Here is a 14,805-nt window from a genome sequence, read left to right as displayed (position 1 = left end):
CCCACCCCCCGCACTGGGCGACACAGCCCCAGCACCCAGGGGCCCCCCAACGCTGGGCAGCCCCAGCCCCTCAAGTCCTGGCCGCCCTAGCCCCAGCCCCACCAGCACTGAAGAGGAGCAGCCTGCCTGGGCTGGGGCCAAGGGGGAAAGGGCAAGCAGGAAGGGGTTTTGGGGGAGCGTGGGCAGGACCACGCAGGGCTGCTTGGGGAGGCACAGCCTTCCTCATCCTATTGGACGTGCCACCCACGCCAGCGTGCATTTTGTGCCTCTGACAAGCTGACCTAGGGCAAGTAGCATTTGATTGTTGGAATCTTGTGTGCTGTGGAGCTTCGACATCAGACACCTAACAAGAATGCATCAGAGTGCTGGGAAATGTGAAAGACACAGTAGCACAGCACAGCTAGGGGCAGGTCTACACTTAAAACACTGCAGCGCCACTGTAACATTTCAGTGAAGACACTACTCTGCTAAAGGGAAAGCTTCTCCTGTTGGCATAGTTCATCTGTCTCCATGGGAGGCAGTAGCTATGTTGTGGTGAGAAGCCCTCCCATAGACATAGGGCTGTCTACACTAAAGGCTGGGTCAGTAGAACTGCGTTGCTGAAGGGGTGTAGATTTTTCACACCTTTGAGCGATGTAGTTCTACCCATGTACATTTATAGTGTAGACCTGGCCTATGATGTTATCATGCCTGATGGGCTCCACTATGATCTTCAAAGATAGAGAGAAGCTGGGGACTTTGGGGTTTGAGCACCAGACAGACAATGGAGGGAAGGTGGAGGGTGGAAATGGGCATTTTCAATAAGAGGGTCAGGGCCAATTGTGACTGAGAGCACAGTCACAGAGCAGCAATGCCCCTCTGCCATGTACATTGGCCAAACCGGACAGTCTCTACGCAAAAGAATAAATGGATACAAATCTGACATCAGGAATTATAACATTCAAAAACCAGTAGGAGAACACTTCAGTCTCTCTGGCCACTCAATAACAGATCTCAAAGTGGCAATTCTTCAACAAAAAAACTTCAAAAACAAACTCCAACATGAAGCTGCAGAACTGGAATTAATTTGCAAACTAGATACCATCAGATTAGGCCTGAATAAAGACTGGGAGTGGTTGGGTCATTACAAAACCTAAATTAAATTTCCCCGATACTAATTTCTCCCTACTGTTACTCACACCTTTTTGTCAACTGCCTGTAATGGGCCACTCTCTTACCACTTCAAAAGCTATTTCTCCTCCCTTGGTATCCTGCTGTTAATTGATTTATCTCATTAGACTGACCTAACACTTGGTAAAGCAACCCCCATCCTTTCATGTATTTATACCTGCTCCTGTATCTTCTACTTCTGATGAAGTGGGTTCTAGCCCACAAAAGCTTATGCCCAGATAAATTTGTTAGTCTCTAAAGTGCCACAAGGACTCCTCATTTTTTTTGCTGATACAGACTAACACGGCTACCACTGAGACCTGCGACTGAGAGGTAGATTTTCAATGAGAGTAAGGCACCTAAGTATTTTCGGAAATCTACCTGATGATTATTTTGTCCAAACCAGGTCATCCCTGATTGTTCTTATTATGCTGGAAGGTGTTAATGGCAACCATCAAGCAGGTCTTTAATCTATAAAATCACAGAGCTGCTTAATACAAGTGGGTATCCTAAGCACCTTTCTTTCAGGCTAAATGGAAGGAGCAATTAATTGCCTCTTTATGTTGTGAGATCACTGGAAACATTAGAAGCAACCACACAAGGCAGTGGGCCACCTGGCAAGGTCTGAGCAAAAGGTAACCCTAGAAGATTAAGAGTGGTTGCCTAATAATCCTATAGCTCATGTATCTGTAAGATGTGTGTGAGAGACAAAAAAGCAAGAAGAAGCCAGCAGAAAGCAAGCTAAGCAGTCAGGAGTGTAATACAGGGTTGACAGCTTTCTAATTGATGACAACCATGCCCTGCCCCGCATCTTCCCCTTGAAGCCCTGTTCCTGCCCTGCCTCTTCACCTGAGACCCCGCCCGTGCTCGACCTCTTCCGTCAAGGCCTCACACCAGCTCACTCACTCCCTCCCTCCCTTCCCCCTGTCACTTGCTGCTCTCCCCCTTCCCCATAGCTGGATCCTCTTCACCTCCCTCTCCCCACCCTGCCAGGCTCCCTCTGCTCCAGAGCTGCAACCTGATGCAGAGCCCGCCTGCCTGCCCATGAGATGCAGGTAGGAGGCAGCTCTAGCTGAGCATGGGCTGGTGCAGGTCGGTGACTCGGCACCTCCCACCCTCAGTAACCAGACTTTAGGTGTCCAGTCAGTACATCTAACCAGATGCTGCCAGGTCCCCTTTTCCACTAGACTTTCTGGTGAAAATCTGGGCACCTGGCAACCCTAATGTGGCCCTGAGAGGGAGCAGAGAGGCACTGCTTCTTGGGCACAGAAATCACTAGGAAGGCACACTTGGAAAGAGAGCAAGGAAACTGCCTGCTGTTGGTTTGTCTCTACTGCATTAAGGGTACTTGGCTATTGTGTACATACTTTGTAAATATACAGGATTGCACCAAAGAAATACATAACTCATATCATTAATTTCTCTGCCTAACTGCGACAGTCTTGCAAGGCCCCAAATATTGGCTTACCGCTCAGGCCAAAAAGGGCAACATTAATCAGGAGATTTGTGGAGTGTATTTATAAGCTGAAGTTAAGCACGTAGGTACATACCAGTGTTTTGACTGTATATTACCTTCCAAAAATGTTTATATATATTTTGAAGAATGGAAAATTCAGAGTTAAGATTATAGTTCCACCCTAAACCAGAAAGTCTTTCAAATAAAAGCAGTAACCTTAACTCTGCTCCAGCAGAATTGCAACAATATAATACTTTCTAAAAATCAATCTGAGAATATTTCCTTCTTTTCATTTTTACAGTTTGGCCTTAGGATATCCTAAGGTGAGAGAAGTCTGTTAAGCGAGCAGTGGTGACATTGATTTGATTTATAGACCAGTGTCACAAGTGTAATTAATGGTTTCAGAGTTACACATCCGGAGAATAATATTTAAATGATACTGAAATAAACTTCAAATAATTCTTTAAGGCCATTTAAGGCAGTAACAAGATCAGGTTTCACCACAAGGACTAACCCTTCTGTTAGGTTCCTGTTGTTCGTTACATTATAATGATTTACTTCCTCATTCCTCTGGTTCTTTGTTCAGCTAAAGAAGAACTACAACTATATTGCTAGAGGATGAGTTTAGGGGGCCTTGAAAAGTCCAGAGTGGCCACAGATTCCCTTTTTTTAATTTCCTCTTATGTTCTCATAGCCTCATACTTATGACAAGAGATAATGCAAACAGTTGTGCTGTTGTTCAACTTCAGAAATTTCAGGCCTGATCCTATGTGTTGCTGAGTGCCCTCAGCTTCCAGTGATGTCAAATAATACTCCTGGCAGGAGGCACATTGGATTGAGTTGTAAGTAAAGGGTGCACGGTTTGGCCCCTGGTTATGATAGCCTTATTAAGGCCCCAATTCAGCAAGGAATGTAAGCATTTGAGCTTTCCCATTGACATGGAAATATGACATAAGTTAGGCACTTAAGTACTTTGCTGAACTGAGGCCCATATTAGACCAAAACTAAATTCCATGTTTAATCCTTTATTTCAAGAACTGGCTCAATGAGTAGTAATTTAGCTGAGTAACACTCCTGTAGCTAACATAGGGTTGGATTCTGATCTCATTTATGTCTGGGTGAATACAGACAGTGACGTCAATGGAGATATACACCTGTGTAAGTAAGATCAGAATCTTGACTGTAACCTCAGGCTGGGTCTACACTACGCAGCTTTTAGCGACACGGCTGTTTAGCTGCTGTTTGTCGGCAGGAGAGCAAAACTTTTGTCATTCGGCTGAGGGGGGGCGGTAAAAACACCTGAAGTTTTGCCACTGAAGTTCCAGTGTAGACAAAGTGTCAGCGAGTAACGTTAAAGGTAATGTCCCATTTTAAACAGTAACATAACAAAATTATTACTATCACAGCAACTGTACAGTAGAAGCCTACTATTCTGGATCACGCCTGTCTCAGTAATAATAATAAGAGATCGTAGTCTACGGCAGTATTATAATAAGGGTATACTCAACACAATGCTTTTAACCAAGAAAGGCTGATGTTGCATAGGAACTCTCCACACATGCTTCATGCAGAATAGTTTTGTTTCACAAAAGCAAACAATTAGAGAGAGAAGGTGGGTGAGATAATATATTGTATTGGACCAGCCTCTGTTGAAGAAAGAGACGAGCTTTGGGGTTACACAGAGCTCTTAAAAACACACACACACAATATTTTGGGAAATAGCTGACTGCAGATTAAAAAAAGCCTCTCTAACCTGAATTTTTCAATGAGCCAGAATGAGTTGTAACCCATATTTTTAAAAAGGATCCAGGGGGTTTAAAATGGCTCCAGAGGATTACAGAACAGTAAGCCTTCCTGGCAAATAGATTGAAATAATTGCTTCAGGGTTTAAGCCATCTTTTAACTATTAAAGATTAGAGTGAGACCTAATAGGAGAGGCAGATTATCCCACATGTGCATACTGTGTGGTTCTTACACTTTCCTTTGAATGTCTGGTGCTGTCCACTATCAGAGACAGGATACTGGACTAGGTGGACCTCTTGTGTGATCCAGTAGGGCAATTCCTATGAGACAATGTCAGAAAATAATCCAGGTTTCATGACCAATACAGCTCTGCTTTTTGGCAAGAAAAAAAAAGAAGTTTCACATTTTAGGGTTTCTTTAAAAAATAAATAAATTTGCTTTGAAGCAAATGTCTTTTGGGATTCTTAGTGTATATTGTTCCTTTTTAATTTTCTTTTCCAGCAAATCTGTACTGTTCTTTGCCCAGTCCTAGAAATGTCCATTTTGAATCTAAAAACCTGATGAATATCCTGCACTGGTCACCACCAGAAGAACTAGGAGAGGGAGTACTCTATAAGGTGAAGTATTTGATGTAAGTTTGCTCATTGTCTCTTTCCCCATTCTAGTAGTTTAAGTAAAGGCACCTTTATGCAAAGGCAGGGATGGAAAACTAATTTTGAGAATGAATCAGGGCTTGGAGATGTAAATAAAAATAAATGGTTGAAACTTTTGTTATTACTTAGTTTAGATGCAGTTAAAGGAAGTGTGAGGACGGAATATGTGAAGGATATAAAATAAGAGCTTATGGGGGCATTGCGAAGATATGAGACGAAGAGAGATTGTGCCATAGAGAGGCTGGCTCCAAATCATAGAAGAACTGTGTAAATTCTTAACACTTGTGCATAGGATGTGATAGTTGATGGAAGGTAGAATGTGCCTGTTCTTCAAAATTTTAAGGGTCCAAATTTGATCTATGCACTTGGAAATTAAAGGTAACTCTATTGAAATTAATGGAATTATGCTGGTGTAAAATCAATATATGAGAGATCAGAATCAGGCTTTTATCTGTGAAGGATTATATCTGACCCAGAATGAATAAGAATGTTGCTTAGGGCCACAGTCTGGTTACCCTTACCCACCTTAAGAAGCACCGTTACCACTTGTGTATTAAGATACTATTCAATGTGAATGATGGTGGAAGAATTTGGCCCTTGAATAGTATTGATGATGGTCACAGTACTTCTGTCTTAGCCCCTGCTACTAGGTGACTTTACCTGTTCCTTACTGTAATAACTTTGTCATAACATGAAGCCAAATTCAGACCACCTGCAAGTTGCTGTACTTAAGCCTTTTGCTAAAGGCCTCCAGGAGTTGTTCTGGCAACCAGGCATAGGAGAATTCATGCCATGCCCCTTTTCCCTTGGCCTGACTTTCTGTGCTAGCAGGAGGGATAGCATAGGCTCCTTGTCCTAGAGTCACTAAGCCCTGGTCTACACTAGGAGTTGAGGTCGAATTTAGCAGCATTAAATCGATTTAACCGTGCACCCATCCACACGACGAAGCCCTTTTTTTCAACTTAAAGGGCTCTTAAATCAATTTCCTGACTCCACGCCCGACAAGGGGATTAGCGCTGAAATCAGCCTTGCTGGGTCGAATTTGGGGTACTGTGGACGCAATTAGATGGTATTGGCCTCCGGGAGCTACCCCAGAGTGCTCCATTGTGACCGATCTGGACAGCACTTTCAACTCAGATGCACTGGCCAGGTAGACAGGAAAAGGCCCACGAACTTTTGAATTTCAATTTCCTGTTTGGCCAGCATGGCAAGCTGCAGGTGAGTGCAGAGCTCATCAGCAGAGGTGACCATGATGGCGTCGCAGAATCACAAAAGAGCTCCAGCATGGACAGAACGGGAGGTACGGGATCTGATCGCTGTATGGGGAGAGGAATCCGTGCTATCAGAACTCCGTTCCAGTTTTCGAAATGCCAAAACATTTGTCAAAATCTCCCAGGGCATGAAGGACAGAGGCCATAACAGGGATCCGAAGCATGCCACGTGAAACTTAAGGAGCTGAGGCAAGCCTACCAGAAAACCAGAGAGGCAAACGGTTGCTCCTGGACAAAGCCCCAAACATGCCACTTCTATGATGAGCTGCATGTCATTTTAGGGGGTTCAGCCACCACTACCCCAGCCGTGTTGTTTGACTCCTTCAATGGAGATGGAGACAACACGGAAGCAGGTTTTGGGGACAAGGAAGATAGCTCACAGCAAGCAAGCGGAGAAACCGGTTTTCCTGACAGCCAGGAACTGTTTCTCACCCTGGACCTGGAGCCAGTACCCCCCAAACCCACCCAAGGCTCCCTCCCAGACCTGCCAGGTGGAGAAGGGACCTCTGGTGAGTGTACCTTTTTAAAATAGTGTACATGGTTTAAAAGCAAGCATGTTTAATGATTAATTTGCCCTGGCATTCGCGGCTCTCCTGGATGTACTCCCAAAGCCTTTGCAAAAGGTTTCTGGGAGGGCAGCCTTATTCCATCCACCATGGTAGGACACTTTACCACTCCAGGTCAGGAGCACGTACTCGGGAATCATTGTAGAACAAAGCATTGCAGTGTATGTTTGCTGGCATTCAAACAACATCCGTTCTTTATCTCTCTGTGTTATCCTCAGGAGAGTGATATCATTCGTGGTCACCTGATTGAAATACGGTGCTTTTCGTAAGGGGACATTCAGAGGTGCCCGTTCCTGCTGGGCTGTTTGCCTGTGGCTGAACAGAAATGCTCCCCGCTGTTAGCCACGGGGAGGAAGGAGGGACTAGCCACGTGGTTGGGGGAGGCAAAATGCGACCTTGGAACGAAAGCACATGTGCTATGTATGTAACGTTAATAGCAAGGTTTACAGTGAAAGAATGTACCCATTGTTCTATAAAATGTGACTTTTTAAATACCACTGTCCCTATTTTTTTCTCCACCAGCTGCATGTGTTTCACAGGATCTTCTCCTTCCCAGAGACTAGCGAAGATTAGAAGGCGAAAAAAAACGCACTCGCGATGAAATGTTCTCTGAGCTCATGCTGTCCTCCCACACTGACAGAGCACAGACGAATGCGTGGAGGCAGACAATGTCAGAGTGCAGGAAAGCACAAAATGACCAGGAGGAGAGGTGGCGGGCTGAAGACAGGGCTGAAGCTGAAAGGTGGCGGCAGTGTGATGAGAGGAGGCAGGATTCAATGCTGAGGCTGCTGGAGGATCAAACCAATATGCTCCAGCATATGGTTGAGCTGCAGGAAAGGCAGCAGGAGCACAGACAGCCGCAACAGCCCGTGTAACCAACCGCCCTCCTCCCCAAGTTCCATACCCTCCTCACCCAGACGCCAGAGAATTGCCGAAGCAACAGAAGACTGGCATTCAATAAGTTTTAAACTTTTAAAGTGCTGTGTGGCCTTGTCCTTCCCTCCTCCACCACCCCTCCCAGTGCTTCCCTCCTCCACCACCCCTCCTGGGCTACCTTGGCATTTATCCCCCTATTTGTGTGATGAATGAATAAAGAATGCATGAATATGAAGCAACAATGACTTTATTGCCTCTGCAAGCAATGATTGAAGGGAGGAGGGGAGGGTGGTTAGCTTACAGGGAAGTAGAGTGAACCAAGGGGCGGGGGGGGTTTCATGAAGGAGAAACAAAGAGAACTTTCACACTGTAGCCTGGCCAGTCATGAAACTGGTTTTCAAAGCTTCTCTGATGCGCATCGCGCCCTCCTGTGCTCTTCTAATCGCCCTGGTGTCTGGCTGCGCGTAACTAGCAGCCAGGCGATTTGCCTCAACCTTCCGCACCGCCATAAACATCTCCCCCTTACTCTCACGGTTTCGCTTTGCCAGGTTCTGGTGCTGCATATACTTCTGGATAATGTGTGTGGTGTTTAATGTGCTCCTAATTGCCGAAGTGATCTGAGCGGACTCCATGCTTGCCATGGTATGGCATCTGCACGGAAAAAAGGCGAGGAACGATTGTCTGCTGTTGCTCTGATGGAGGGAGGGGCGACTGACAACATGGCTTACAGAGTTCGCTTACAGTGAATTAAAATCAGGAAAGGGGGTGGCTTTACATCAAGGAGAAATAAAAACAACTGTCAAACAGAATGGCCCCCTCAAGGATTGAACTCAAAACCCTGGGTTTAGCAGGCCAATGCTCAACACACTAAGCTATCCCTCCCTCTGGTTTTTCAGGCAGGACTGAATCGCCATTAAAGTTTTCAAGGTGCCCCTAACAGACCTCACCGAAATGATTATTGGCTGTTGATTTCATGGAGGGAGGGAGGGAGGAGCAAATGAATACAAAACAAATCTGGTGTATTTCTTGTTTTGATCCACTCCATCTATCTTTTACATCTTTGGCTGGCAGCAGACAGTGCAGTAGGACTGCTAGCCATCCTCATCTCCTGCCTGCTCACCATAAGATGGTACAATAGGATTGCCTGCAGGACTAAAGAGAATGATCTGGTCGAATCACTCCTAATTTAGTCCCTGCGCCCATGTCTGCCCAGGCGCTCCTGGCCGACCTTACCGAGGCGGCCAGGAGCACCTTGGACACAGTGAGGATGGTTTTCAGGCCTATTGCACCATCTGCTGCCACAAGGCAATGGGTTGCTGCTGCTTTGTAGCAATGCAGTACCGCGTCTGCCAGTACCCAGGAGACATACGGTGACAGTGAGCTGAGCGGGCTCCATGCTTGCCATAGTATGACGTCTGCACAGGTAACTCAGGAAAAAAGGCATGAAACGATTGTCTGCCGTTGCTTTCACAGAAGGAGGGAGGGAGGGCCTGACGACATACCCAGAACCTCCCGCGATAATGGTTTTTGCCCCATCAGACATTAGGATCTCAACCCAGAATTCCAGTGGGCAGCAGAGACTGCAGGATAGCTACCCACAGTGCAACACTCTGGAAGTCGACGCTAGCCTCGGTACTGTGGAAGCACTCCACCGAGTTAATGCACTTAGAGCATTTTGTGTGGGGACACAATCGACTATATAAAAACAATTTCTAAAAACCGACTTCTATAAATTTTGTAGTGTAGACACACCCTTCAGTATTTAGGTGTTGTGATACTCACCAGACTAGTCATTCTCTCTGTCTCTCTCTCTCTCTCCGGCCCAATGGCTCTTTAAATACGATTCCAAAGAGGAAGAGCTTCAACAGGAGAGACTTACAGAGATCCCTGTCAGAATATGCCAGAGCTCAGTGGTTAGAGAGATGGGAGACCCAAATTCAAATCCTTTCTCCCCCTCTGCCTGAGGCGGGGAATTGAACCTTACCTGGGTCTCCCACATCCCAGCTGGGTGTACTAACCACTGGGCTAAAAGTTGCAAGGCGGGCACCATAAGCTCCTCCAGCAGCCAGATTTTTGAATGGGACCCAATCCGGTAGGCAGCCTCTCAAATGGGCATCTAGATGCCTTGAGGAATGTGACAGTGTGTGTGCTTAAAGGCAAAAAAACTTAGGTACCCAGGGAACTTTTACCCTGAAAATTGAGGCACTGAGTCAGTTTAGGCACCTACAGGGTTTGGTGGGAGTTTTGTGAATCTTAGCCTAAAACAGACTTTGGCACCTAAATCTGGCATTTAGACACCTAAGTACCTTTTTGAGTCTGGGCCTTTGTAGCTTCAGGATTCCCTCAGTATAGTGAGATCCTCAAGAGGTTGGCTAAGCCGGGTTTCGGGAACAAAATGGCCCAACCAGACTGACAAACAGGACCCAAGGAGCAGAACTTTGTAGTCCTGTAAACAGATCTCTTTTCTGTGTTTTGCATCCAAACGATAACCCCTTAAAATAGGGATTTTGTCAGGGGAGCAATGACATACCCTTAATTACATCTCTGGAGTATAGCTCGTAAGCTAGTGTGTATGTTCACTACTGCTCTCTGTTGGATGCTGGGTAAGCAATTATATTGCAGTGATTTATTAAGAAGATGTAAACCCTTAGTAATTACAACCAGCTACTGGGAAATCTCCATACAAGTGGTAGCTGCTGTCTGAGGTTTGGGAGCAGAAGGTTCCGCGTTCTGTTCTTCATGTGTGCAGTTTACCAAGTGACTACTATGTTTCTGGCCATGGTTCTTGTTCAGCTCTCTCTTTTCTCTCTCTCTCACGCAGATATGGCATAGGTAAATGGATTAAAAAGTCAGAATGCAAGAACATCAGTAGAACATGGTGTGATCTCTCCAATGAGACGTATAACCACGAGGACCAATACTATGCAAGTGTAAAAGCCTTTTTCAATGGCAACTGTTCCAGATGGACAGAAACTGCACGGTTCAATCCTCTCACTGATAGTAAGGAAAGACAATAAAGTTAGGGGTTCATAGCTGTGATTATATCGTGAAACATTTATTAACATTGCGTGCTTGCCGTCGAGCGCAAACGAAGGAAATTTCATAGCATGTCAAAATTGTTTTTGCTATTGGCAGAACTAGTTGGAGTGTATCTGATAAGAATTTGAGTTTCTATGCCAATTGCATATTGAGTATGTTTGGAAATATATATGTGTGCTGAATAATAGATGGCCAGTGTTTGAAGGTATGGTAATATTTCACTCTACTTGAAAAGCTTGCAGCAGTGCATGTATGGTTTGGAGAACACCTATTAAGAAGCAAAAATGTTCTGCATCCATAATAATACTTTTCCATTATAGCTCCTACTAACCAGGCAGCAGCCAGAATAATAACGTATAGTGCCATGTTTCTCATCTGTGCCAGACAGCCAATCTGCGTGCTCTCCAGAAATTCCCAGTTATCTAGCTCATTTTAGTAAGCTGAAATCTTATGCACATTGACATAAGTCAAGTCATGTAAATATCAAGGCTTTTTAGTCTGCTAGGCACAAGGATTCCTAACCCAAACTCCCCATCCAGTAGTATCCACACTGTTGATATTAAGGCTTAGTTACTTATCCAGATAACTGTAACTTAGAGTAATTCCTTTTATATTAAGTCCCAAAAATCTATAATGAAACTTATCATCCACTGTTTCGAAAATTTTAATATCATAATAGTCATATCAAATGTATCTTTGCTGTCTGAAATTGCTTTATGTAAGTGTATAAACTTATCTTTCCAGCTAAAATTGATCCACCAGCAGTTACTGTGTCTTCCACTGAAAAATCTATATCAATAGTTTTGACTGCTCCTGAGAAATGGAAAAGAACCCCTGAAGAGGAATCTATATCTTTGTATCAAGTCTACTCTGGCCTGCAATATAATGTGTCTGTACTCAACAAAAAAACAAAGAAAAAGGTAAGCTTGAAAAGGCCGTAGAAGAGTACATGTTAAATCTTTTCACATGTTTATGGAACTTGCACTGTAAGTAATAGCATAGCTGGTTTACTTCATTTTGTTACAGGGCTTTTCATTCATCCTCTCTCCTGGTTCTTTTCACACAGGCAGAAAGCGGAAGTCCGAAGTGCAGGCAATGCACTGTTTATGGGGTTAGTTCCAAGCAAACATATCCATAGCTCGACACACCAGCAGAGTCTGTTTCCCAATGGTCCGTTCTCAGCTGTGACGCCGCAGAGCATTTGCCCCATGTCCCCCTTCCCAGCTCTGATGCCTCAGAGTCTTGCTTATGTTCCAGTTCCCCATTCCCACCTCCACCTCCTCCGGAGGCCCAAATATACCTGCAAGGCTCGCCCACAGTCCCACCCCTTTCGTACCCCATGGGAGGGGTAAGGAGTGAGGTTGTGCTTCGGTCAGGGACAGGCATTTCTTTGGTCTTTTAGTATTTTATACCTTCTCTCCCCAAGCCCCCCTTGCCGCTCCCAACTGGTTGCTTGACCTTGCCTTGAGAGAAGAGCCAGGCAGCCTTCCAGTGTATGCTCATGTATTACACTCCCACCATAACACTTTAACTGCTCTATCCCTTATTTCTTCTCATTGTACTAAAAGTCCCATCTGGTTGTGGGAAATGCAACACACGGTGTCTTTGTTCTTCACAAATAGTAGTATAAGATATAAGAATATCAAAAAGTCAAACCCAAAATTCTATCTCAGACTTACATGCTAACACATTTATTTAAATATAATTTTGTACATGCCTGTAAAGGCATGGCACCCACCTCTCATTAGCACCCCTTTCTGGCTAGGTGCATCTGCATTCTTTTAAACCAGTCCCAGTCCTGGTATCGGGCCATACCCCCAGGGCTTCCTCCTCAGAGACAATTGCTTTTCCCTCTTAATCTGTTCTGGCCCTAGCTTTCCAGATGGGCCTCCTGACAGTTGAGTTCCTTCTGGGGACTTACTGCTGTCCAGTTGTAGGCCTTTCCCCAGAGGCCTATGGGGTGGGGGACCAGGGCCCACCCACTACTCCAGGTCCCAGCCCAAGGACCCTAAGAATAGCAGCTGTGCACTACCATGTCCCTTTAGCAAAACTGCCTTCAGTTCCTTGGGCCACTTCCCTGCAGCTCCACCCTTCACCAGTGCCTTACCCTTACTCTTCTAAGCTCAGGCCCAGCAGCCAGCCAGCTCTTCCTTGCTCCTCCAGTCCATGCTACCACTGAGCTGTCTGTTGTCCTGCAGTTTCCTTTGACCAGCCAGGAGCACAGTCTACACTCCTCTAACTCCAGCCAGGAACTGTCTTGTCTCTGCCGCAGCAGCTCCTTTTTATAGGGCCCTCCTGAGCCATGACTGGCTGCTTTCCCTGCAGCCACTCTAGCCTGCTTGGAGGACCTCTCCACTGTTCTTTTCCTGGGACGAGTGTGGCAGGACCCTGAGGCCTCCCTCTGGGCCTAGTTTACCCCATCACAATGCCACACATCTGGCTGTAAAACTTATGTGATAAACAACATCCTTTGACCACCACAACTGAACATTGCCCACCAATCCATCTCACCTGATTCAATCTAACATTCCATTTCATGGAGCAGCTTCAATCAGGCACATGAGAAAAGAAAAAACAATGACTTGCTATAAAAATATTTCTACCACTCCCCCACCCCCAACATGTACACACACACATACGTCTTCCAAATTACAATGCCATGAAGTGCAGGATAAGCAAATGTAGTCATTGGCAAGGTCCAATTTCTCACAGTTTTGCAGGGCTAGAAACAGGTGCATTATATCATTGGAGAGGAGAGATGCCCAACTTTCAAAGGGGATATATCTAGCTGCAAGCTCTGCAAAGTACCAAAATATTGGCCAATGATGCTATAACAATTTTATATATAGGAAAGTTATTTTTAGATCTCTTTGCCCCTGTTTGCCCCTATTTTTAATTTGCCTCCAAGATCAGGCACCTAATTTAACAAGCAGAGTTTAACAAACTCTTATTCTAATTTTAAAAAAAGTATTGTAAAACTTGAATACGTGTCTTAAGCAGTCTTCCTGTAACATGTGGCACGTAGAGAATAAAGGGTGTAGTGTGAAGGTTCGATTAATACTCATTTGATCTGTCCTACATAATTCACCATTCATGACTACTATTACCAATCTACGCTCTTTATACTACCCTATCAGCTGCACCGTATTAATATTATGCTGTTTCTTTAAAATGCCTAAAAGCTACAATTATTCCACAGATGAACTATGGAGAGACATTCTTAGCAGCCTTTTTTCCTCTGATGTCAGTTTGCTTTTTTAAAGCAGTGGGACTCCACCAGTGCTGTTCAATAATAGTCTGGCTTTCCAAGCCAATAGAGAAGTGAGAGGGCTTAATTCTGTTCCTATTTAGGTCAAAGTTAAAACTCTCATTAACTCTGGTAGAAGAAGGGTTGGCCTCAATGAGTTTACCTAAAATGAAAACTAAATGTAACTTTATTGGACCTTGTTAGGATGCCCTACAGAAAGATCAATGAGATGTTTCTGGTATATCACGCTATCCATCTGAGTATATGCTGGTAGCGTTCCATTTTCTCTCCTTTCTGTAAAGGGGGAATTGGTCAATAATGTTACAGAATATTACGTTAAATAGAAGGTAACATGCTCAGATGAGGTAATGTAAAACTAATTCTGTTTTCATTAGCGTTCAGAAAAATGGAATAATTTAAGATTCATGCTCTTGTTCACGGTAATGGTTAGAATAGTGCTCTTTCCAAGTTGTTTTTGTTTGTTTTCAATAAAATCCATCATCTGTGTTTTAGGGTAGGTGCTAAATAAAAGTTACCATGTTTTTTTTCTAGTGGGTCTTCTCCATTAAAAACAATACACTGCTTGTGCCCCATTTGGAATCCAATACAGTTTACTGTGTCAGTGTACAGACATACGTTACAACACCACTTTTGCTCAGTGGATTTTCCAAAGAACATTGCATTGCTACTCTGAAAGGTATGTACAAATCTGCAACATGTGCAGAGAATGAAACTTAGATCAGAGTTTGAAACTATCACAGTTATATGTCTTGTTAAAAAAGGGACAATTCTAAGAATAGGTGCA

At 44.5% G+C, this 14,805-nt stretch overlaps 1 protein-coding gene across 3 annotated transcripts in view; it reads left to right on the top strand.

The window, feature by feature from the left end:
* Positions 1-14,805, top strand: part of IL20RA (interleukin 20 receptor subunit alpha) — a 38,020-nt gene that overhangs the window by 16,891 nt on the left and 6,324 nt on the right. For all 3 annotated transcript variants that reach the window (XM_077813106.1, XM_077813108.1, XM_077813107.1), the window contains exons 2-5: positions 4,850-4,979; positions 10,536-10,714; positions 11,498-11,673; positions 14,553-14,697. In XM_077813106.1, coding sequence (XP_077669232.1) covers positions 4,850-4,979; positions 10,536-10,714; positions 11,498-11,673; positions 14,553-14,697 — 630 coding nt within the window. The remainder of the gene's footprint in view (positions 1-4,849; positions 4,980-10,535; positions 10,715-11,497; positions 11,674-14,552; positions 14,698-14,805) is intronic.

The sequence above is a fragment of the Eretmochelys imbricata genome, chromosome 3 (genome assembly GCF_965152235.1).
Source record: "Eretmochelys imbricata isolate rEreImb1 chromosome 3, rEreImb1.hap1, whole genome shotgun sequence".
Taxonomy (NCBI): Eukaryota; Metazoa; Chordata; order Testudines; family Cheloniidae; genus Eretmochelys; species Eretmochelys imbricata.
Note: the sequence above shows the minus strand (reverse complement) of the source record. Positions and strands in the feature narration are given on the sequence as shown.